Source organism: Maniola jurtina, chromosome 20 (genome assembly GCF_905333055.1).
Source record: "Maniola jurtina chromosome 20, ilManJurt1.1, whole genome shotgun sequence".
NCBI classification, from domain to species: Eukaryota; Metazoa; Arthropoda; class Insecta; order Lepidoptera; family Nymphalidae; genus Maniola; species Maniola jurtina.
The window spans coordinates 9,168,115-9,192,066 of NC_060048.1; the positions used below are offsets into that span (position 1 = coordinate 9,168,115).

Here is a 23,952-nt window from a genome sequence, read left to right on the forward strand (position 1 = left end):
TTTTTGGAAGTTGGTTAAAAATTAAAAAAGGAGCAAGCAACAGACCATTTAGACTATTTACTTTTCCAGACGTTTTAGATACTATCTCATTCAGCGTTTATGTCATCCAACTATGTAATTTGACGTCTGGCTAATGAGGTGTTCTAATCATACAGACTATTCACAATTCCAGACGTTTTGCTACTTGTGCATTCTGTTTTTATGGCGTACAGCTAAGTTGACTCTCTGCTGACTGGGTAATCTGCTTTGATGTCATCTAGCTGAATTGTCTATTGGCTTACTAGGCACTTTGCTTTCATGTCAGTCAACGTAAAATTGTCTTTTAGCGAAAAGGTAATGACCTCTTTTTCTGGATGCCTAATGATAGGCATCCAGAAAAAGAGCTCAGCTTCTGAATTAGAGAAAATAATTACTACAAATTTAAAATTTGAATCAATGGCCCGAATCTGAATATAACAAAAAAGCTATAAAATATTTTAATCTCTGTCTTGACTTTGTTCAGTATCATATAAAAACATTTCTCCAGCGCTTTGACTTTGAACCTTAACGTAAACAGTTAAGTTAGCGTATTGAATGTGTACATACCTACTTATGCTCTTTTGGAATATTTCACCTAATTAGTTAACTTTTATGGCTATTAGCTCCGAGCGGGCCGGTTTGACTGTAACCATATTGAATAAACAAAAACAAGGATTATAAACAAAACAGCTTTTTATACAACATGAAATATATTATAATGTTATCCTGTTATGGCTGCAGGTGCATATAATCTCTTTCAGGTGTTTTTGCACGCCTAGCGCGTGTGATATTTTTTTACTGTAAACGTTTTGATAATATGAAAAAATAGGATTTTACGATCTCGGTAATTAGTGAAATGCAATAAATAGTTACTTGTGTAATGTCCGTGCTAACTATATTTTCATTGAATTTCAGTTGAGTGTAATTTCTATAATCTCAGCATCTATAATAGCAATAAGATATAGAAAATATAAGATTTACCTATAAATGTAAGTAATTAGGAATGACAGTATTATCATTATCAATAAGTGAAAATTTCAGAAACTTGGACTTGTCCATGCTATAATCTTTTATCCATGTGAAGTATCTTCTTTCAAGGCCAAATGTAATGGTCACCACAGTAATGACCAAAACTGGCAGATAGGGGTTTATAATGAGAACGTTAACGTAAAATAGACCTTAACCGCCTTGTTTTATAGCTCAAATTAATCCATTCATGTATAGCCAGTCAGACAGAACCAGAAATTAAAATCGGTGTAATTGAATTTAGGACCTTAAGTCAAGGTTATTTAGGCCCATTTTAATTTAATGTTACTGTGTGTGTGTGATCTCATTCTATGAAAGTTGGTGAAATGTTAAATCTCCTACTATAATAAGCATACAGGTTGAAAAAGACACCTATTAGCATGATTGTAAATAGATCTCATTCATTATTTCTCGTTGTTGACAAAACAATAAAAGTACATTATAATATTGTTGTTTTTTTTTATCAGTGACTGTTTACTAACTAATGATAGTAACTTGGCAACAGTGTGCATTAAAATCCATACTAATATTATAAATGCGAAAGTGTGTCTGTCTGTCTGCTACGTTTTCACGGCCCAACCACTGAACCGATTTTAATGAAATTTGGTACAGACTTGGGATACATCCCGGAAAAGGACATAGGCTACTTTTTATCCCGGAAAAATGAAGAGTTCCTACGGGATTCAAAAAAACCGAAATCAACGCAGGCGAAGCCGCAGGGATCCTCTAGTAGTATATAAAACAATATTTAACTTGTACACATATTTTTTATAGATACGCAATGTTATATATTACAATAAAGTAACCCAGCGAAGTCGAATGTAATCGATTCTGATGATACCTACAGATTAATTTTTTTAAATAAATTTTTAATTATTTCATAATAAATATTTTTTATCACTATAAGTTTGAATTTTAAACTTATACATAACTTGACTTTTTACTCCATCGTAAACACTGAAGTGGGGTGACGTAATGATTAAATGCAGGAGCGATGTGAAAATAATAATCTACACTGTGGCGATGCGCAACCGGTTCAGGGGCGTCTAAGAGAGATGCCGATACAATGTGTATCGCCATCTCTAGATTTGAAATTATACCTGGAATATACCGTCCCCTTAACCACATTATTTGTACTCACTTAAAGTTAAACCTATTCTATCTTATTTACTGTCCGAAACTTTTGGCTTCACGGAAGACCAGCACTGTGCCTGCGTTCCCGACACAGGCGCAGCAAATGCTGAGCGGAGTCCATTTTGGTACCCCACACCACGCATCTCATTTTAAATTTTATTTATTTTTAGTTATCTTTTTGTGGCACCAAATAAACAGTTTTCCTTTCTTCTTTCTAGTAACCGCATTTTAAAAATATCTAGATTTCAAAAATATATACATTAGTTGGTACACAGTACACACTATACGTTATACCTACCTACCATCTTATTACATAACTTAATATGCTAGATCTATGTAATTAGGAAGATTTTTATATGGACTTCGATTCTAATGGATCGAATAAGGTAAGTACCTATAGGATAGGCCCTGATGTCCTACAATGCCTACTTGAAATTGGTAACGAAAAATTAACATTCTTCTTAATTATTAACAATCAAACTGTTCATTAGTACCAATCAGATAAGTATCTGTATCTAAATGTTTTACATAGAAAAACTTTTCAGGATGGTGTAAACAATATAGGTATCTATATAACTATAAAATCATCGTCATCATCATGATCAAGCCATCGCTGGCTAACTACTGAGCACGGGTTTCCTCTCAGAATGTGGCGGGGTTTGGCCATTATCCATTAAACTATGGTTTACCACGCTGACCAAGTGCGGATTTGCAGACTTGATTCGCACACCTTTGAGAACATTATGGAGAACTCTCTGGCATGCAGGTTTTGCAATGTCTAGTCAACATTAATCGCATAAAACGCATATAAATCTGAAAAGTCAGAGATCCGGGTGCCGAACCCCAAGATCGAACCCCGGACCCCGACAGAAGGCCGACGTCTTAACCATTATCACCGCACCGCTGCAACCGTATGCATGCAGGTACAATTCCTTCGTCTTAACTTTTGACATTGAATAGAGTGGAGTGTGTGAGTTGTGAGTTACATAGGTAGTGGGTAATTCTTGCTCCATAATAATAGACCAAGGTATAAGCTTGAATGAATGAATATACTTTTACTGAACACCACAAAATTATTAAAGAAAAACACACACCAAGGAAAACAAAAATATACGAGTAACTAGGTAGGCACAATTCTATTTAGAAGCTTGTTGAATTTATTTGAAGAAATTTAAGTATCACAATTTTCTCAGAAACTTAATCATAAACAAAATACAGTAAGTAATTAATCTATGTACCTAATAGATTAATCAGATAATTTTCTATATCATCGATAACCTATCGTTATAAAAACGTTTCGCGAGTTTATATTTTTACAAGTTGTTTTTTACAAGAGGAACTAACCAGTAAGGTAAAATTTAACTACCTAGTATTACGAGTATTTTAATTATTTGTCGTATTACGGAAGTAGATACTTATTCAATAATGCTTAAATTTCAGATAAGAATGAAACTGTTCGTTGTATTCGCACTATGCGTCGCCGCGGCTTCGGCCTTCGTGGTTCCTCCCACCGTAACTGGTATGGATGCAGCTGAGATCCAGGAGATCATCGACTCCATCTACCATCCAAGCACGGACCCTGCAACTGCTGCTGCTCTCGAACAGATGCTCCTTGAGATTCTCGGCATCAACAAGCCTGTCAACGTTGAAGAGGATGAAATTGTTCCCATTGAACTCCCTGCGATCATTGACGAATCGATCATCGTCCAACCTGGACAGAACGAAGAACTTACACCCATCGACACCAACCCGGCAATCATCGATGAGTCCATCGTCTCTGAGCCTGCCAACTATCGCCCTGCCCTTGTACAAGTCATCGTCAATGTTAACACCAACGCTCCTGGCAACGCTGTTGTTGTAGAGCAACCTGAACAGACCATTGTGGTTGACAATCCCGAGGTTGATGAAGTGGTTGTTGTTGACCAGCCCGAGGTTGATGAAGTGGTTGTAGTTGACCAGCCCGAGGTTGATGAAGTGGTTGTAGTTGACCAGCCCGAGGTTGATGAAGTAGTTGTGGTCGACCAGCCCGAGATTGATGAAGTGGTTGTAGTTGACCAGCCCGAGATTCCCGAAGAAGTTATCGTGGCTCCAGTGATCATCCCCGAAGAGCCAGTTGAGGTGCCTACGCCCGTGATCGTTTCTCCCATCGAAACAATTCCTGCTATCAACATCCCTGGCATGCTCAACTAAAGACTAATTTTATTGGTACCTATGGAACTAAGGAAGTACATCAATTTGTTTGCACAACGGTAGTAACCACTGACTCGAACATAACAAAATAGAAATACCTACTACGCATAAAAAAAATATTTATTTTATTATATGTACTTGTACATTATCTACGAACAAATTGGAGATTCTTGAAGAAGTATTAACTAAATTATTACTGTTTACTTAGCTACGTTTATAATAAATTTAATTATACCTATCTTTAATAATGTGTCATGTTTATTTTTGTACCTATTTTAATCATGTTATGGTAGATAATCCTCAGTAATGATACAATATCAAAAAACCGGCCAAGTGCGATTACAGAACCTTAAAACCAATATATTACACAGCAAAAAAAAAATTACCGGTTCCAACTATTTATAGGAGGTTAATCTTTTACCGGTTCCAATTATTTATTGGAGGCTAATTTTTTATCTGGATCTAATAAAATTGCCAAAATTTTAGCTGACCGTAAATTACTCATTTTTCTTTATATTTTAATAATATAAAGTTACAATACTTTAAAAAAAACCAGAATTTCATCATGACTGCGCATGCCATGCCAAGGGTCAACTGATGTGTCGTATTATGACGCTGGTAAGTGGTAACTCACCTTGATTGGTCTTTGTCTTTCGTGCATGCCAATATAGTTCAACGCAAAGGGTCGGAAGTGGAACACGTTATCGTTATAAGACTAATTAGGTGGTAGTTTTGGAATTATGCGTTTGCAAATCTCGGTAATTATTAAGAAAAGTAAGTTTTTTGTTTCAGGAATATGTAAAGTTTTATTTGTTATTCTATTGAACTAAAAATCTCATTTTCCACAAAAAATGCTTAACGACCTGCTTAGGACGGGCCGATTTTAAGTTTGATAGTTGGTGCCTTTTAAGACGGTTAAAGGCTGTGTAGTGTGTATTATGGATCAGTCAGTTAAGCAGGAATTAGGACAAGTCTTTCGGCAACAAGGGCTAGGCGCGTTTTCGGTGAGGTTTTGGTGAGGTTCGGTACCTACGTAGGGTAGGGCATTGCCCCACAATGCCACCCCCTAGCTACGGCTGTGTCAATAGCTTTATCGTCTGAACGAGGAATAGCCTATTATCTCACGGAGGTAAAAGTAGAATTTGCTTTGAACGCTGGTTCTCCCTTTTACGGTTTCCTAAACTCCTGCTTTCATGGGATCAGAGGGATCACTTTAAAATATAGAGTCAATTAAATACAATTATTAAATGGTTTAAAGTGTATGAATAATAAAAGACTGGTCTGAAGAATCCATGCATCTGTGACTATGCAACTTTTATTGAACCAACAATTTATTCAATTAAGTGTAAAAAAAAAGCTATAAAAAGTGTAATGATTTCAAATAAAACCATAAATACTATCGGAAGATTAAGCAAAAAAAGATAATATTTTTATATAAAACGTTATGAAAAATTATGAACACGGAAATTTTTCAGAAGCCTGCAAGTAAGTTGCATTTTAAATAATTATAATTACTGTTATGTTCCGTTCTGTTAAACCTGCGTATGAGTTCGAATATACATACCTTCTTCTTATCTTAAAATTTTGCATTTAGTTTAATTGTGAATGATTTTTATTTATGTCTTTCTAGATCCTCAAAATGAAATACTTCGTTGTTTTCGCTCTATGCGTCGCCGCGGCTTCGGCCTTCGTGGTTCCGCCCACCGTAACTGGTATGGATGTAGCTGAGATCCAGGAGATCATCGATTCCATCTACCATCCAAGCACGGACCCTGCAACTGCTGCTGCCCTTGAACAGATGCTCCTTGAGATCCTCGGCATCAACAAGCCAGTCAATGTCGAAGAGAATGAAATTGTTCCCATTGACGTTGGGCCCGCAATCATCGATGAGTCGATCATTGTCGAACCTGGACAGAACGAAGAACTTACACCCATCGACACCAGCCCCGCAATCATCGATGAGTCCATCGTCTCTGAGCCTGCCAACTATCGCCCTCCCCTTGTACAAGTCATCGTCAATGTTAACGCCAACGTTCCTGGCAACGCTGTTGTTGTAGAGCAACCAGAACAGACCATCGTTGTTGACAAGCCCGAGGTTGAAGATGTGGTTGCAGTTGACATGCCCGAGGTTCCCGAAGAAATTATCGTGGCTCCAGTGATCATCCCCGAAGAGCCAGTTGAGGTGCCTACGCCTGTGATCGTTGCTCCCATCGAAACAATCCCTGCAGGGACTTTCCCTGGCATCATCCTCAACTAAAGACCAATAGCTATGCAACTTAATGTAACAATTAATATGAATAAATAAAGTATTTACACGACAACTTTTTTTCAATTGCCTACCTACTTAACGGAAAATTATTTTCTGTTGTAACATACCATTTTGGTGTAGTCTAGTGTCTCTTTGCTACAAGTACCTATCGAACCCACCCCGGAGTCCTTTTTCAAATGGAGTCAGCTCGCGGCGCGTTGCGGTTTTGACTCAAAGACTACCTAGTACTTTTAAAATGTTGGACTTCCTAGCTCCCCATATAGGCATACGCAAGCGCTTATCTATGGGAATAGCTTCAGCTTTGATGTAGCCCGAACTTACTTAAACAACCAGTCCTTTAAATAGTCACAAAATGCATGAAAGCTACAAATCATATAAACTTTGCTGATTGATGGCCTAGTGACAGAAGCGACCTTCTGAACTTCACATCTCCTTAAATATACCTACTTTAGAGCAATAACGAGCCCGTCCCAGCTTCCCATGGTTAGCCAAACGACTGTTATTTGGTTATTGTGAGACATTTTTATGACAATGTTAGTAACATTATTAAAGATGTTTAATTTAGGAAGAACAACTTGTTATCATATAATTCTACGGCTTACACAGTAAGTAGGTATTCACTATTCACCATTAGAAAACCTTTTAGGTGACGGTTACATTTTTGCCGACTTAGAGTTTTAGACGAAGTTGCATCATTTGATAGATCCGTTTTCATAAGAAGCCAGTGGTTAGTAGATTTTTGCTGACGCTCATGACACTTAACCTCATTATCAGACTTAATATAACATCTTCGTTACAGAAATCACGTTATGTTACATAGTAAACGGCTCTATTCGAAGGGAGCTACAAGTTCTTACAAAACATTCCTACTAGTCGGGCTTACGTCGACTGCATACGTGAGTATAGACGTAACAATCAATAGGTACTTAGTTACTTATAATGAAATTTCCCTCACGATGGTTTAAACACTAAAAAGTACCTACTAGCCTCTGCAATTTTATCACCGATATAGTACCTACTTTTATTGTACCTACGTAACTGAGAAACGCGTAACGAAATACGGAAAAATTGTATTTATTGTTTTGTTTATTTTCCATTATAAAACCGTTTTTAAAATGTATCATAAAAACGATAAAACTCAAAAGTACGACGATATAATGTCATAAAAGAATTATGAAAAGTTTAATCAAGACAAAATTAATGATAATAGCATTAATAAAGATACAAAAGAAAGTGGTTTCAGTGGTGGGGTGGGGTCATTACTCCGTTTCCAAGCGTTACCAAAATATAATGTATCCATATCCAATATACTGACACTTATAGAGTCGTACTCTTTTTCTTCGACATTTCCTCCTCTTCATCATCATCTGCAGCCTCAAATGGAACATGGTCTGGTCAACAGAAATTTACCCGAGTTGAGTCCTTCACTTTCTCAGCTTTCTGCACGTAATTGCTGAAGCCAACTTTTTAGTATCTGAATTTTCTGTCCTACTACACGTAATAGCGCTATCGTGATTGTCATATTTTCAATCATAATGGGTATTTGTCCCAAAAATCGGTAAAACCGCTTGTTATTCTGACACTGCTTTGACTTTAAGCTAATACTTATATCTTAACTAGATACGAGTACCTGTCTACCTTCACACCTTCAATATCGGTTCAATACTTTCAAAAGTAAATATTTAGTGGAGTAAATAAAGCCGTAAAATAGCCAATCTTAGGAAGTCCTCAGAAACAGCTCCGATTTTGATGATTTTTTTTTTAAATTCTTGTTTTTTATACATTATTTAAAATCAGAAACGTTTTGAAGCGGGGAAATAATTTTTAGTATTTTTTTATCCATATTTGCGATATTTATACACGAAGTCCAGAAAAACGCTACCTTCTCTTTGAGAAGTTGTAGAGGAGGTCAAATGCTACAAATGACCCCTAAACACTTATGGGCAAAAACCGCCCGTTTTTGAGTTATTGATCGTTTTCAGAAAAACACGTATTTGTTTCTTTTAAAATTCATTAAAAAAAAAGTAAGGCATATTGCCGACTTTTTATTTAATTTCTAAGTACTAGATATCTCAATTAATAATTGTGAATACTAAAATAAAAATAATCTTTGTAGGTTCTCCGGTTAGGGATCCAAGACTGTACCAGTTTCATAATTTCTTATGGGTTACTTTGCCAAAAATGCAATTTTTTTTTAAAGTTACAAAAATTTTTGGCCTGCAAATTATTTGCAAAGCTTCTACATATTCTCAGCTATCTAATGATGTACAAAACTTTAAAATAAGTTGAAAATTTGCTAAAAAAAACGATAAAATAATAGCACAAGGAAGAAATTTCTGAACGCTTAAATTTTAAACAAATAGTTTTTTCTTTGTTTAGAGGTAGTCTCTACTTCTTAGAAAGAGGTAACAGTTTACTGTGAATATGTGATCAGGTCAAGTCTGATCATAAAATCGGCCACGGGATAGCTCAATTGATCGATAGGAACGATTTGTTCAAAATTTAAGCGTTAAGACATTTCTCCCTTGTGCTATTATTTTATCGTTTTTTTAGCTAATTTTCAACTTATTTTAAAGTTTTATACATCATTAGATAGCTGAGAATGTGTAGAAGCTTTGCAAATAATTTTCAGGCCAAAAATTTCTGTAACTTTAAAAAAAAATAGCATTTTTGGCAAAGTAAGCCAATAGAAATTACGAAACTGGTACAGTCTTGGATCCCTAACCGGGGAACCTAAAAAGATTATTTTTATTTTAGTATTTACAATTATTAATTGAGATGTCTAGTACTTAGAAATTAAATAAAAAGTCGGCAATATGCCTTACTTTTTTTTTAATGAATTTTAAAAGAAACAAATACGTATTTTTCTGAAAACGATCAATAACTCAAAAACGGGCGGTTTTTGCCCATAAATACTTAGGGGTCATTTGTAGCATTTGACCTCCTCTACAACTTCTCAAAGAGAAGGTAGCGTTTTTCTGGACTTCGTGTATAAATATCGCACATATGGATAAAAAAATTATTTCCCCGCTTCAAAACGTTTCTGATTTTAAATAATGTATAAAAAACAAGAATTTAAAAAAAAATCATCAAAATCGGAGCTGTTTCTGAGGACTTCCGACGAAAATGCTTCGTTTACTCCACTAATTGGTCTAGAGCCTAGGCTGTAAGTTCGCTTACTATTAGGCGTACCTACGTTGACTGATGATCTAGGGAAGATTTAAAACTAGGTAATAAAATATTCAGATTGATTGTTTTAGTATAAAATTTATTTGACTGGGGTGGGCTTATAGTACAAATCTCCTAATTATGTTCTGTTGCACTAGTTAATTATGTTTCAGCCACTCATGTATGTAAGCACTGAATAGGTAACTTTTACCTATGTATGTAAGTTGCTTATATCTAGCGTTGGATATTTTAGTTAAGTTCGTCGGGGAGGGTGATGACGGGTGCGACCTCGATGGGAGCGATGATGACGGGCTCAGGAACCTCGGGCTCCTCGACGACAATCACTGGGCTAGGGTCGATCTCGGGGAGCTCGATGGGAGCTACGATCACTGGTTCAGGGACCTCGGGTTTGTCAACAACAATGACTGGGGTAGGCTCGATCTCGGGCTTGTCAACAACGATAACTGGAGTTGGGTCGATTTCAGATTCCTCTACTGGTGCAGCGGCGGCTGGAGATCCAGAGTTAACGTTCACGACAACTTGGACGAGTGGGGATTTCAGGTCGATTGGGAAGGGGAAGATGGGATTGGGCTTAGCTTCCTCAACGATGGCGGGGCCAACGGAGATTGGGCTTTCTTCTTCGACGATGGCGGGTCCAACGGAGATCGGGCTTTCCTCTTCGACGATGGCAGGGCCAACGTGAATTGGGCTTTCTTCATCAACGATAGCGGGACCAACGTGAATTGGGCTTTGTTCTTCAATGATCGCGGGTCCAACAGAGATTGGTGGACGGGGTTTCAATGCAGCAATGATTGCTCCGATGATGCCAGCGAAACGTTCATTCTGGGGATCCACGGGCAGAGCTGTGCCCACTGCCGCAACCAAAGCGAAGACTACGAGGAATTTCATCTGAAATTACATAAAAAGTACTTATGAATACAAATTATATAGTTAATATGGTGATGCGGGTATAATGAAAAGTTATATTATAAATCTACCTTTTCTACTTTGCTAGCTAGCGCGTAACATCTAGCTTAAGGCTAAATCTAGCGAAATTCCACATTAGAGATTTATGCTTACTAGCCAACATCACTATTTGGTACCTACTTCATCATGATCACGCCATCGCCGGCCTGTGGCGGGACTGTTTACAGGTCTCCTCTCTGAATGAGAAGAGTTTAGGCTATAGTCCGCCACGCTGGCCAAGTACAACTTGGCAGACTTTCAAACACCTTTGAAAACATTAAGGAGAACTTTCGGGCAAACAGGTTTCCTCAAATCCTCATGATATTTTTCTTAACCGTTAAAGCAAGGGATATTTAATTACATAAAGGGCACATAATTCCGAAAAATTAGAGGTGTGTTATTAAAATACAACTTACGTTTTAGTTGATTCTTTTGCAAACACTGTGAGTGTAAAGTTTTTTATCTGATTTATATATAAAAGATTATCTTTCTATATCTATAGATTTTTACAGCCTAGATTTATGGATACAATATAGAGCCCTAAAAATAATATAAACAAATGAACGTAACCACCTACCTTGGATAACCAATTCTTCCGGAAATTTTATTAATTTATTACTTTCTACATGCCTACTAGATATAAAATAATATAACATTAAAGTAGAACCTACTCTATGCCTAGGTAGGTCTGTAGGTATTTACAAGTCTCAACTAAATTCTTTATTTCCATTTATATTATCTCTTTGTCAAATAACAATCTGCATAGTACTTACCTGAGATATTAACAGTTTTTTTTTTCAGATATCTCTTTTTTACTGGGAAAAATGGACTTACACATCCCTTAAAAAGAGGGTATGTGGGACTGATTGGCATTCCCACAGGATACCCACTAAAAACCCAGCGTCAGGGATCTCAGGATATCGGGTATCGGATGCGACTGTGTCGGATGTGGATGTGTGTGTGTGTGTGTGCGTGTGTGTGTGTGTGATCGGATGTTGAACTGGCACAGTTTTCACTTAACGGGTGGTCGAAGTAACCAGGCACCTATGTGGTAAGGGTGAAATTATTACTTTCGGTGGCGTGCGATACGGTTGTAGAAAATGGAGAGTGGAATAAGGTCAAACAACTACTCCTACTTTGATGAAAATCTACAGTTTGAGACATGTTTGAGAAATGAGATACAACATCCACACGAGAAAATGATACGAATGAATAAACATTAAACATACATTATTTTATTCTAGTAAAATTGTATACACAAAATTACATGATGTGTATAAATTATCATATTCTTGCGCTTTTTTATAGTTTCCGCTGTGGTGGTGAAAGTTAATACCTCACGGGCAGGACGATCGACTAATATTATATTTTGTAATCTAATTCAGACACGAAAGTCTCATCACTATTGGAGGAAGGATTTCGTCAAAGCTCTCGACAATATTCACTGGAGAAGACTTTGGTTCGAAGTACGAAGCCTTGGTAGTGGCACCACCACTTAGCACTTGGCAATCGCTTGGTGGCACACCAAGCGATTTAGCGTTCCTCAAATCCAGAAAATCAAAGAGTTCCCGAAATATTGCCTTGCAAGTTGCAACGTCTGACCATATTATGTGTTTTGCGTGAACGCAAACGGGCTGATAGTGGATGATGATTAGAATAACTAAAAAACTTCAACTATCATGGTTCCATGGAATTGACACTACTAGCTGCTGCTAGTACTTAGATACCTACTTATAAATAAGCCAGTTATTCACAAGGAATAGACACAATCAAATGCCCCATTACAGGCAATATTGCTTTTGATAGATTTGAATAGTACTAGTAAATATTCTGTGTCGATAGGTATTCAATGCAAAAGTATTTATTTTATGAGACCACAACTCGTGCTCATCCTATGAAATGTCAAGACTCTACCATCGCACCAGTTCGATTAAACTGATTCGTATAAGAAGAGTTGCATCACAAAATGTAACTTATACCTACTTATTAATCCATAAATACTTATAAGCTTTTGTCTTTATAAAATTATTAGCTGATATGCCCGCAGCTTGCCCGCGTGGGTTTAGGTTTCTAAAATTCCCGTGGGAACTAGATTTCCCAGAACAAAATAGCCTATCTGTAATAGCCCGGTAGACAAACACCTCCCTTTTTGAAAGTCGGTTAAAAAAGTAGCCTATGTTACTCCCTGGTCAATCCTCTACTTGTCTGTGAAAATCCCGTTAAAATCGGTTTAGCCCGTTCAAACAGACAGACAGACAGACAGACAAAAATTTTAAAAATGTGTGATTTAGTCATGGTACCGTTCAAATAACCATATGAGCGTAATATGAGGTAGTTATCTCGAAATTACTTTTTTTTTATTAGTATAGAGTATAGATTAGTATAGATTCACTTCAGTGCTCTATTTTTTTGATTTCATTGAAAATCCACAAGAATGGGCATGTGGTAAAAATCTGATGCATACCGGGTACCAAACGTACAGCATCCATCTTATCACTTGATTAAGCTAAGCTGGGATCAAATAATACCAAAAAAGTAAAACTATTACAAATATTTTATTTTGTTAAAAAAACGTTGGAATATCAATAGGTTGTGTTGGTAGCTTGTGCCCCAGTTGAATGATAAACCTTGGAGACAAGTACTGCGCCAATTTTGTATTTAGTAGTATAAATCTTGGTTAGGTAAGAAGTCATGAGCGCTGGCTTCCAAGTCATCTACTACGATCACAGGTGTGGGTTCTGGTTCCAATTCATCGACAACAATAATAGGAGTGGGCTCGATTTCTTCGTGTTCTTGAGCAGAATTTACGTTGATAACAATATTGATAGTGGGACCACCGGGGACGTTGATAGTGATGGGAGTGTCATCACTGTCCTCAACATCAGGAATGGCTGGGAGAGTTATAACACCAGGGAAGTCGTCATCAACGATGGCGGGTCCAACAGAGATTGGGCTTTCTTCTTCAACGATGGCGGGTCCAACGGAGATTGGGCTTTCTTCTTCAACAATGGCGGGTCCAACGGAGATTGGGCTTTCTTCTTCAACGATGGCTGGTCCAACAGAGATCGGGCTTTCGATGATGGCAGGGCCAACTTGAATTGGACTTTGTTCTTCGATAATGGCAGGGCCAACCTGAATTGGACTTTGTTCTTCAATGATTGCAGGTCCAATAGAAATGGGGCTTTCTTCTTCAACAATGATGGGACCAACGACAGTCGGTTCATCTATGATGGCGGGTCCAACAGAGATTGGACTTTCTTCTTCAACGATGGCGGGGCCAACGTGGATTGGGCTTTGTTCTTCAACTATAGCAGGTCCAACTTGGATTGGGCTTGGTTCTTCAACGATGATGGGACCAACAGAGATAGGGTCATCTATAATAGCGGGGCCAACAGAGATTGGGCTTCCTTCAATTATAGCCGGACCAACAGAGATGGGAGAACTGCTGAATTTGTTAATAATAGCTTTAATAAGGTCGAGCAACATGCGGTCGGACTCAACTGCCGGAGCAGCCGTGGCAACAGCGGCAAAAGCCGCGAGTACTAGAATGATTTTCATCTGCAAAACAAAGATAAAATATATTAGCTACGAATAGATAAAAATGTCTATAGGTAGGTGCCTACTTATAAAATTGTACCTAAAGAAGAATTCTGTACAACATTACATTTGGAAAAGTTTTATAGGAAGAAGCTTTATTATCGATTTAGAACAAAACAAGTTCGATATCCATAGGTGTCTGTACAGCTAAAAATATCTGATCTCTTTACTTCTTCTTCTTTTATGCGGGTTTCATTATGATTTTGAGCCTTTTATGAAGAAGGTTTATACATCTTCAACTTTTCCCTGGGTTTTAGGGTTATTCGCTCAGTGATCATAATTACTGAATGAAAGCCATCAAGGCCATTTAACATTAATTTTTAATCAGAAGCAGAAGTAGAAATGTAGACTCATCCAATATCAAATGAGTTTGATGGCTTTCATTTGGTGATAAACACTAAGTTAGCGAATTGGGCGGGTTTATAGCCCCGCTGATGTGATATTTTATAAACCAAGTTTCTGCAAAAAATTCTCTTCTAGTAATTAGCGTACAGTACCTGAGACCTGTCTGCTTAATTTTAAGGATATTATAATATTTTCACACAACTTACGTTCTTGTTGAGCTAGTTCCCAGAAACACTGCTATTGAGATACATTTGTAGGATTTATATATCGCATCATTATCACACAAAAAGATAAATTGTTTAGCCAAGATTTAGGTTTTAATTTACAGCCTTATGATTAAATTGGCAAAGCCCGAAAACAGTCACTAGTTAAGAAGTTTTTCAAACATTCAATTAATACCGCATTCACTGATATGTATTACATATCAGATTATCTATATCATAATATTTTTTTAATTTTAATATAAATAGAAATATTTTTGTTCAATTAAACTTTTACAAGTACCTAGGTACTTTTGAATCTTCACATGTATCTTCACTGGTTCGGAAAAATTACTGCACAATATCCTTCTCCGAGTTTATCAGTTTGTACGCGCTAATCTCAGAAACTATGGATTTTTATCCCATTTTTTGTTTGAATCAATGGATAGATTGATTATGCGAGTAGGTTTTAGGTAATAATAAAGGTAAGCTGGGTGCCTCTGTCAGGCACTGTTGGACCTAAGAATCGAAAAATTGACCTCTTAGACAAATTTGAACTTATTTGATTAATAAAAAGGGTTACGACTTCAACAATGAATAATAAAGAATAGGATGCAGAGAGAGGAGGATACTTAGTTAACGCTTAGCTTTATGTGAAAACAAATGTAACCCAATCATATTGTATGGTAAAAGACTAAACATTATTAGTATTTTGGTAGTACCTCAACTCACCGTGTACCACAGTGTACTTAGTTACTATAGTTTTTTTACAAATGACGATTCACGACTAACTTCGACTTGTAGTATATTTTTTATACTTAACTACATATGAAGCTAACCCGCCCGTTCGCTTGGGTCTCAGAATAGGTACATAATAATACCTTGGGTGGAATTTCTAAAAATTCAAACCTAGGTCTTCTTAGTGGAGCTCTGTATAGGAAATCTCAAGTTTGTAGACCCAGCAAAAGCACCTTGCCATATTATTATAGGTCAGTCAGCGATCAGGTGCTGTTGTACGAGGTATATAATTTTGCATCTTAGATAATTTTGCACCGATCTCCAGTAATTTCTACTTGGCCTTGGTCTTCATCATTTTAAAACTTACGAAAAAGTAAACATAAGAGACAACAAGTACCTGCCTATGTTTTGACGGATTATAGCTTGTTCCATGTGCATCATGGAATTCATGGATTTCGCAAATTAACGCTTGCTCCAACTCCAACATTCATCGAAAAAGATAATAAAGAGCGATATATGATAATGTTGATAAACAATCAGATGTACTTAATTATCAAGTTGTAAATCAACGGATAACTTCTGTTAAGCACCAATAAACTAAGCAATCAATATATTGATGTTGTTAAGTAATTTATTAGAACTTATTAAGTTTTTAACTTATCATATACCAATCTACCTACGTCGAATCGGAAAATTAGATAATGATAATGGAACTTCTTGGTCTATAGTGGCTATACCACGAGGTTCGAGTCTCGAGTAGAGCCAAAATGGTTATCTAAATATTGGGGTTTTCTTTCAAGAAGTGCTCAGTAGCAGTCTGGTACTTAATGGAATACCAATTATTATTGATGATGTGATACGCTCTTATTTTAGGGAGCATTCGGAGCAGTTGGTTAGTACATACTTGGTCCTGTGCCTCATCTTTCTCCGATCGTGTTAAATTGCCGTCCCATCGAACTATGAAGGCGGAAATAGAGAGTGTACCTATCTGTGTTTGCGTACCTACACACTAATAAATAATCTCTTGCGTAATTTTGAAGATAGAAATTAGCTGTCCCTTTAAGACTGACTGTCATGGTGTGAATTTGCGTTGAGCAAAACAAACAGAATTCAGAACATAATTTTACATAGGTAGCTGAGTAAGGTATTCTAAATTATACATATATCTATTCATGACTAATGATCATCGTAGGTACAAAATCAAAGCTGCGGTATGCTTAGGCTGAGATCTATAGCCTATATTTAACGTCTGAACAAAGTCAAAGATGGGTCCCATAAAAATGTAGTATCAGCAGCCTTCCGAATACCTTGTCATCCCATTGAATACTTCAGGAGTAGATAAGTAAGTGGGTAAGTAGGTATCCTTAAGAAAGATTAAAGAACACATCGCTAATTTATTTATTGTAATGAGGTGTTATTGGTACCTACTTAATGAGCACTTTACAGAATACCTACCTACTGTGATTAAATCGGAACGATAGCCGTCTGACCTCTGCAATCCGAAGATCAGACAATAGCATATAAATTTATGACCATGATAAGAATACAGTCTAACGATAAGACAGTAAGTAGCTAGGTACATATTTTGTGAAAGTCGTTGCAACTGCAAAATCACAAGGCATTGTAATGTAAATTATAAGAAGCTTAATGACTCAGGCTGAGATCTATAGAGTGCTTTGGTAATAGTTGTTATTTTAGCGCGAGAGTATGTACCTATTGAATTTCAAGTCAGCGAGGGATTCTAAGGTTGAACCGTGAGGAAGCAAGTGGTTCAAAAATAGAATCCTGAGCGTAGCTGTAGGATACCTAGGGGTAGATAGCGTAGCGATTCAACGAACTTTATTATACTTACAATAAAGCTGAAAGGGAGTAGGTATAGGTATTTATAGATATTATGATCCAATGGTAGTAAAGAATATAAGGACGAACCGCGTTTCTGAACTTTTCATTCTGTGGTATTTTTAAAAGAATGAAAAAAGTCAGGTAAGTAACTTAACTATAGACCGCAGTTCGTCACGCTCGATTTTCAAATATTCAATAATTCTTCAAATCGAAGTTTCCATCACGAGAGCGTTTAAACCAAAATCGCACAGTGCGTTCATTAGCAGTCCCCTCTCCAAACGCAACATTAATATTGCGAGCTGTTTCTGCCGCGCTAGTTCCGCGTCGGAACTCGTATTCAAAAATCACACGAATTTTCGAAGTAATATTGTCTAAGCTGAATAAAAAAAACAACTGAAAGTTGATAATCGAATGTTGCACATTTTTTAAAAGAAGAACTACATAGGTACCGTATGAAAAAAGTTTCACTCAAAAATCTCAAACCATGAAGGTTCTATGTCAATTCGAAGTACCTATTACAATAAAACGGCAATTTCATACTTTAACCCCTATTATGTAAGTAGGTACTTTCCACGGTATCGGATAAAATGGACTTGCCCACGCTGATTTCGTACGACAATAAATTATAAAGTTTTTCCGAGCGAGTGAGATGAAAAAATATTTTATATCTTGTAGAATATAAACTTGCTACCGTACTCGATGCACGATCGAATTAGAGCTTGGTACAAGGTAAGAAGCTGGTTCGACGTGAAGTGCTGTTAGACTTTGTTGAGGATATCAAGTTTCTTGCCAGCTACTTACCACCACTAGAGGGTACCATACACAACCACCCATATAGCTCATACCATCCATACCATACTACTATACTATACGGTATAGGACTACCATAAACTTAACTTCTTTTTCGATTAGGTAGCTAGTGGAGATAGGTACAGATAAACAAATAATAAGATACCTACGTATATAAAAAAATAGATAATTTTTACAATGACCAATGAAGATAAAATAAATGTATATAATGCAGAGAAATTGGTAGTTCTATCACAGTCTTAGTAACAACGCGAAAAGAACCAAGTAAGTAAAACCTAAGTAATAAATTTAATGTTATTTCACTAAGCTTAAAGATTCCTTTGCCATAAATTCAAATTCAAATTCAAATTATTTTTATTCAATTAAACTTTTACAAGTGCTTTTGAATCGTCAAAATAATCTACCACTGGTTCGGAATGCTATTCCTACCGAGAAGAACCAGCAAGAAACTCGGCGGTTGCTCTTTTCAAATGTACAATTTACAATAATATGCCATACTGTATACAAGCAATTGCAGCGCCGTACATTGCTGGAGCGAATCAAATCCAAGCTTTTTTGTCATTTACATAATCTTCGATTGTATAATAAGCTTTTTCCAGGAGCATACTTTTAATAGATTTTTTAAACTTGTGTAAAGGCAAGTCTAAAATTGATTGTGGAATTTTATTATAAAATATTACACTCATTCCCACAAACGATTTTCCCACTTTCCTGAGGCGGAGCGTAGGATATGCGAGCCTATTACGGTTTCTAGTTTGCCGGTCGTGGAAATCACCGATTTTTTTGTAACTATGAATGTTTTGTCGTACAAAAATTATATTAGCGTAAATATATTGAGAAGCTACTGTAAGAATACCTATTTCCTTAAATTTCTCTCGTAGGGAATCGCGCGGTTTTAAATTATAGATTGCGCGTATTGCCCTTTTTTGTAATACGAAAATTTTTCCAATATCTGCCGCTTTACCCCATAGTAAGATTCCGTAAGACATAATACTGTGAAAATAGGCAAAATATACAATTTTTGCAGTTTCCACATCAGTTATCTGTCGAATCCTTCTAACAGCGTAAGCAGCAGAGCTGAGTTTACCAGCAAGTGTTGATATATGGGCGTTCCATTGAAGCTTTGCATCTAAAGTTATCCCTAGGAACACGGTAGTTTCTTCTACTTTCAACATATCATTATTTACCATTAAATTAAAATCATTTGCCGTCTTAGTATTGGGCAATGCGAATTCGACACACTTAGTTTTCTTTGCATTTAAAAGCAAATTATTAACAGTAAACCAATGAGTAACCTGCGATATGGTTCTATTTACATCGTCAAAATTATTATAATTTCTATCGACTTTAAAAATCAAAGACGTATCATCAGCAAATAGTACAATATCGCAATCATTTTGGACGAAGTATGGTAAATCGTTTATATATACCAAAAACATGAAGGGACCTAAGATAGAGCCTTGTGGAACACCCATTAGTGAGGCTGATCCGGATGACTTCACATCATTTACACATACAGTTTGTATACGATCACTGAGGTAGGACGCAATGAGACTAAGCGCAGAGTCTTTGATTCCATAGTGGTTCAATTTAGCCAAGAGAGTCTCATGCGAAACGCAATCGAATGCTTTAGACAAATCACAGAAAATTCCAATAGCATTCTGTGAGTTCTCCCATGCATCGAATATATGCTTTAAAAGCATTGCGCCTGCATCGATTGTTGATCGACCTTTAGTAAAACCATACTGCTCCGAATGAAGTAATTTATTCAGATTAAAGTGCTGGAGCAGTTGGTTGAGCATAATTTTTTCAAATATCTTGCTAAAAGTCGGTAAAATTGAAATTGGCCTGTAATTATTTGGGTCAGTTTTACTACCCGATTTAAAAAGAGGAATTAATTTACTGTATTTCATAAGATCTGGAAAGGATCCTGAATCTACGGACTCATTAAAGATTAGAGCAAGATATGGAGCAACAATATCAATAATATTGCTGATTACTTTTACTGAAATTCCCCATAGGTCTCCGGTTTTTTTGTACTGTAGCGATTTGAATACTTTAACAATATCATATGGGGTAACGTGTTCAAATTTAAATAATACACTGCACTCAGAAACATTGCTCCTTAGAAGAGTGTAGGCTTCCGTTGGCGACGAGTTAAGGGAACTGGTAGTGGTAACTGGAATGTTTCGAAAAAAGTCCTCAAATACGTTTGCTATTTCTAAGTCGGAGTCAGTAATATGGTTGTTAATTTTAAGTTCCAATTTATTATTTTCCACTTTACGTTTCCCAGTTTCATCTGTGATGATATCCCAAGCTGCTTTGATTTTATTATCAGAATTAATAATTTTCTGTTTTATGTGAATTGACTTAGCTATAGCATTAGGAAGGTGTCGAAGTGATGAACCCGCACCGGAAAACAACGTCGAGAGATCTCATTCTCAAACGAGTTTCAATTTTTCAAGTTCGTGTTCTATAGCGATCCCTGCAAGGGAACTATGTCCAACAATTGAAGCGATGACGTAGATTTTCCATTTTCTTATTCAATTTTTATAACTGGATTGGATGGTTGACCTATAAGAAAGCGGTAATATAGCCTGGTGGTTAAGATGTCGGCCTTTTCGTCGAGGAGGGCTGGAGTTCGATCCCAGGCTCGCACCTCTAACTTTTTTGGAATTACGTATTTTGCTTTAACGATGAAGGCAAACATTGCATTGTGAGGAAACCTGCATATCGAAGAGTTCTCCATAATGTTTTCAAAGTTGTGTGAAGTCTGCTAATCTGCACTTGGCGAGCGTGGTAATTTATGACTATTCTCATCCTGAGAGGAGACTCGTGCTCAGTAGTAAGCCGGCGATGAATGGATAATAAAATGGAACGGTTAATATAGCTGATGAAGTCAAGAGATCATGTCAGAAAATATCTACGTCCAAATTTAAATTTAAAATGCTCATCATTATTTTTTTCAGATATGAAATTCCTATTGATCGCTGCCGCCGTAGTAGCTGTGGCCGTCGCCGGCCCGGCTCGCTTCATCACCCCCGGAGGCGCCGGACCCGCCCCGATCGACTTTGGCAACTCCCCCATTCACGTTGGGCCAGCTCTAGTTGAAGAGGAATCCCCCGTTCACGTTGGTCCAGCTTTAGTTGAAGAGGAATCCCCCGTTCACGTTGGGCCAGCTTTAGTTGAAGAGGAATCTCCCATCCACGTTGGGCCAGCTATTGTTGAAGAGGAATCTCCAATCCACGTTGGGCCAGCTATTGTTGAAGAGGAATCTCCCATCCACGTTGGGCCAGCTATTGTTGAAGAAGCCGTTCCCGTATACAGCTCCCCTCTCGTTCAGGTTATCGTCAATGTCAACTCTGGTTCCATATCCGGTAACCCAGTTGTTGTCGAGCAACCCGAAATCAACCCAACTCCAGTCATCGTTGTTGACAAGCCCGAGATCGAGCCTACCCCAGTCATTGTTGTTGACAAACCCGAGGTCCCTGAACCAGTGATCGTAGCTCCCATCGAGCTCCCCGAGATCGACCCTACCCCAGTGATTGTCGTCGAGGAGCCCGAGGTCCCTGAGCCCGTCATCATCGCTCCCATCGAGGTCGCACCCGTCATCACCCTCCCCGATGAACTTAACTAAACATCAAATACTAGTTAAGGAATATCCAGGACTGTTAACTACGAACTCGACGATGGGGCAGAAGATCAATGAGAACTTTATGTAACTAAAAATTCAACACCTCAAATAAATTTTTCTATTAAAGAAATCTCAAAGTACTTAATTGCTTCCTTTTTGTTCCTTCCTGTCCACTCAAGTTATCCTTTAGCCATTGTGAATACGAAAACAGTCATTACAGTTAGAATAGGAAGACTTCCTTAGATAACAGATACATCGTTATTGTTAGAAGTAAAAGTGTTCCATAGTCTGTCACTGTAGGAACTTGTATAAAAAAAACAGTGGACTAAGAGCTCGAAAGGGCCAAACCTTCGTTATTTTATAAATACTGAAAGTTTTATGCGCGTTGTCCCTAATACAGGAAGGAACGATCAGAGACTATGAAGTTTAGATCATGGTGGCTTTGGCAGATAACAGGTAACAAAGACGTATAAAATCTTTCGACCAACTATAGTTTTTTTAATATTTTTTCGGAATAGTACCTATCAGAAATCACGTCATATGTTGCCAGACACTCTTAAACTTTAATATGTCTTGGGTGCTTAGCATAGAGTTGCCACGATACTGTCTGAAAAGTTTCAGCTTTTAGAAAACATTCAGCTGTTATAAAATAACGGAGGTTTGGCCCTAACAGGCTCTAAGTCTATTTACAGGTAAGCATTACCTGTCAAGTAGGCACGTAATAATATGACATAGCATTTACATATAAAATGTTTATAGACATATAGCATATACAATATACATAAAGGCAAAAGCCCCAAAACAGAAGTCTATTTTCAAGTTGCCAATTAAAAATTTAATAGCGCCTAAGATAGCTGTCAATGCTCAAGGTAGGAACTATGTTATTACTTGGTGTGACAATTTAATTCTTCGATAATCTTAATCATTTAGCTTACATGGCTTAACTGCAATAAATTGATAGCATATCATTAGACACGTAAGTAGGTAAGTAGAAATTATCAAATTATATCAAAGCTTGTATTTATCAATATTTACTGTTTATTAGATATCGTATATGAATAGACCACGTCAGCTAAATTATTTATTATCGCATATCAAATTAATACCAGGAAGAATTAACAAGCAATGGAAATTAAGTTTATAATACGTATTTCGTCAGTTATAAGATAAATTTTGCAGGTTGATCGCAGTAAGAGGAAAGGGTGTCTAAAAAACCCACGAATGCCACACTGAATGACTGGCACTCTACTGCAATAGCACTCTTTAGATGAGCATGCTTACTTATATTCTAAAATCTTCTAAACCCAAGAAGTAGGCTGATTATGTTAGAAGTGGTGGGCTAATGGATGCCGGAAGATCAGTTATGTACACGATTTCGCTATTCCAAATCCTAAGCTCTCAGCTTACCTAAATTACCCGACGACATAGATTTAATGAAGTGATTTAATAATGGATGGGTTCCCAACATATCATAGGTACCTACTCAATCGTGACACGTTGAATTTTTTCCCCCATCGAATCATCACACCGTTACTCGTTGGGAATTCTAATGCCGATGATGACGACGCGAGAAACAAATTACTTAGAAGGAAACACATAATACTGAAAACACTAGTCTTTGTACGATAAGTGCAGAAGAACAGCCGAATCGATTGTAGTTTGATTTGCACTTTTGCGAAAACTCGATAGGATATAGAAGAATAACTACGTATACTTATTACTTATTATACATATAATAAGTTGTTTATAATTTCTAGTGCAACTGACACGTATGAACTTATGTTAATGGAATAATCCGATCTCTGGAGATAACCTCAGAGAATAAATAGGAGCTTAGGAAGTGAATTGGTACAAAGTCATTGTTGCATACGAGAATACGTGGTATTTACATAGATATGTAGGTATTTACTATTTACCTACCTACCATTCTCATTTTCTTTTTAAAAATGGGTAGATACTAATAGATGGGTAGGTACTCGTTAACTCGTTTATTGTTATGATTATTATGTCAACTG

At 36.9% G+C, this 23,952-nt stretch overlaps 3 protein-coding genes across 3 annotated transcripts; 2 read left to right on the plus strand and 1 right to left on the minus strand.

Annotated features, from left to right (window-relative positions):
• Positions 1-3,456: 3,456 nt before the first annotated feature.
• Positions 3,457-6,625, plus strand: LOC123875853. The gene is made up of 5 exons (XM_045921902.1): positions 3,457-3,529; positions 3,619-4,176; positions 4,243-4,354; positions 4,925-4,986; positions 5,999-6,625. Exons 2-5 carry the CDS (start codon positions 3,625-3,627, stop codon positions 6,623-6,625), a joined length of 1,353 nt encoding a protein of 450 aa, XP_045777858.1. The 5' UTR covers positions 3,457-3,529; positions 3,619-3,624.
• A 3,299-nt stretch (positions 6,626-9,924) lies between these two features.
• Positions 9,925-15,086, minus strand: LOC123875854 (magnetosome-associated protein MamJ-like). Its single transcript, XM_045921903.1, has 3 exons — positions 14,920-15,086; positions 13,448-14,329; positions 9,925-10,714 (listed from the first exon to the last, which is right to left on the minus strand). Exons 2-3 carry the CDS (start codon positions 14,327-14,329, stop codon positions 10,055-10,057), a joined length of 1,542 nt encoding a protein of 513 aa, XP_045777859.1. The 5' UTR covers positions 14,920-15,086; the 3' UTR covers positions 9,925-10,054.
• A 3,405-nt stretch (positions 15,087-18,491) lies between these two features.
• LOC123875405 (MAGE-like protein 2) lies at positions 18,492-22,057 on the plus strand. The gene is made up of 2 exons (XM_045921216.1): positions 18,492-18,567; positions 21,273-22,057. The coding sequence occupies exon 2, from the start codon at positions 21,275-21,277 to the stop codon at positions 21,938-21,940; it is 666 nt and encodes a 221-aa protein (XP_045777172.1). The 5' UTR covers positions 18,492-18,567; positions 21,273-21,274; the 3' UTR covers positions 21,941-22,057.
• Positions 22,058-23,952: the final 1,895 nt, after the last annotated feature.

Excerpts from the sequence above, each read along its gene's own strand:
- LOC123875853 (XM_045921902.1), top strand. The coding sequence starts at position 3,625 with ATGAAACTGTTCGTTGTATTCGCACTATGCGTCGCCGCGGCTTCGGCC. Across the intron at positions 4,177-4,242 it reads TTGTAGTTGACCAGCCCGAG|ATTCCCGAAGAAGTTATCGT; the intron begins GTTGATGAAGTA and ends GACCAGCCCGAG. Across the intron at positions 4,987-5,998 it reads TGTGTCGTATTATGACGCTG|ATCCTCAAAATGAAATACTT; the intron begins GTAAGTGGTAAC and ends ATGTCTTTCTAG.
- LOC123875854 (XM_045921903.1), bottom strand. The coding sequence starts at position 14,329 with ATGAAAATCATTCTAGTACTCGCGGCTTTTGCCGCTGTTGCCACGGCT. Across the intron at positions 10,715-13,447 it reads CTCATGACTTCTTACCTAAC|ATGAAATTCCTCGTAGTCTT; the intron begins CAAGATTTATAC and ends ATGTAATTTCAG.
- LOC123875405 (XM_045921216.1), top strand. The coding sequence starts at position 21,275 with ATGAAATTCCTATTGATCGCTGCCGCCGTAGTAGCTGTGGCCGTCGCC.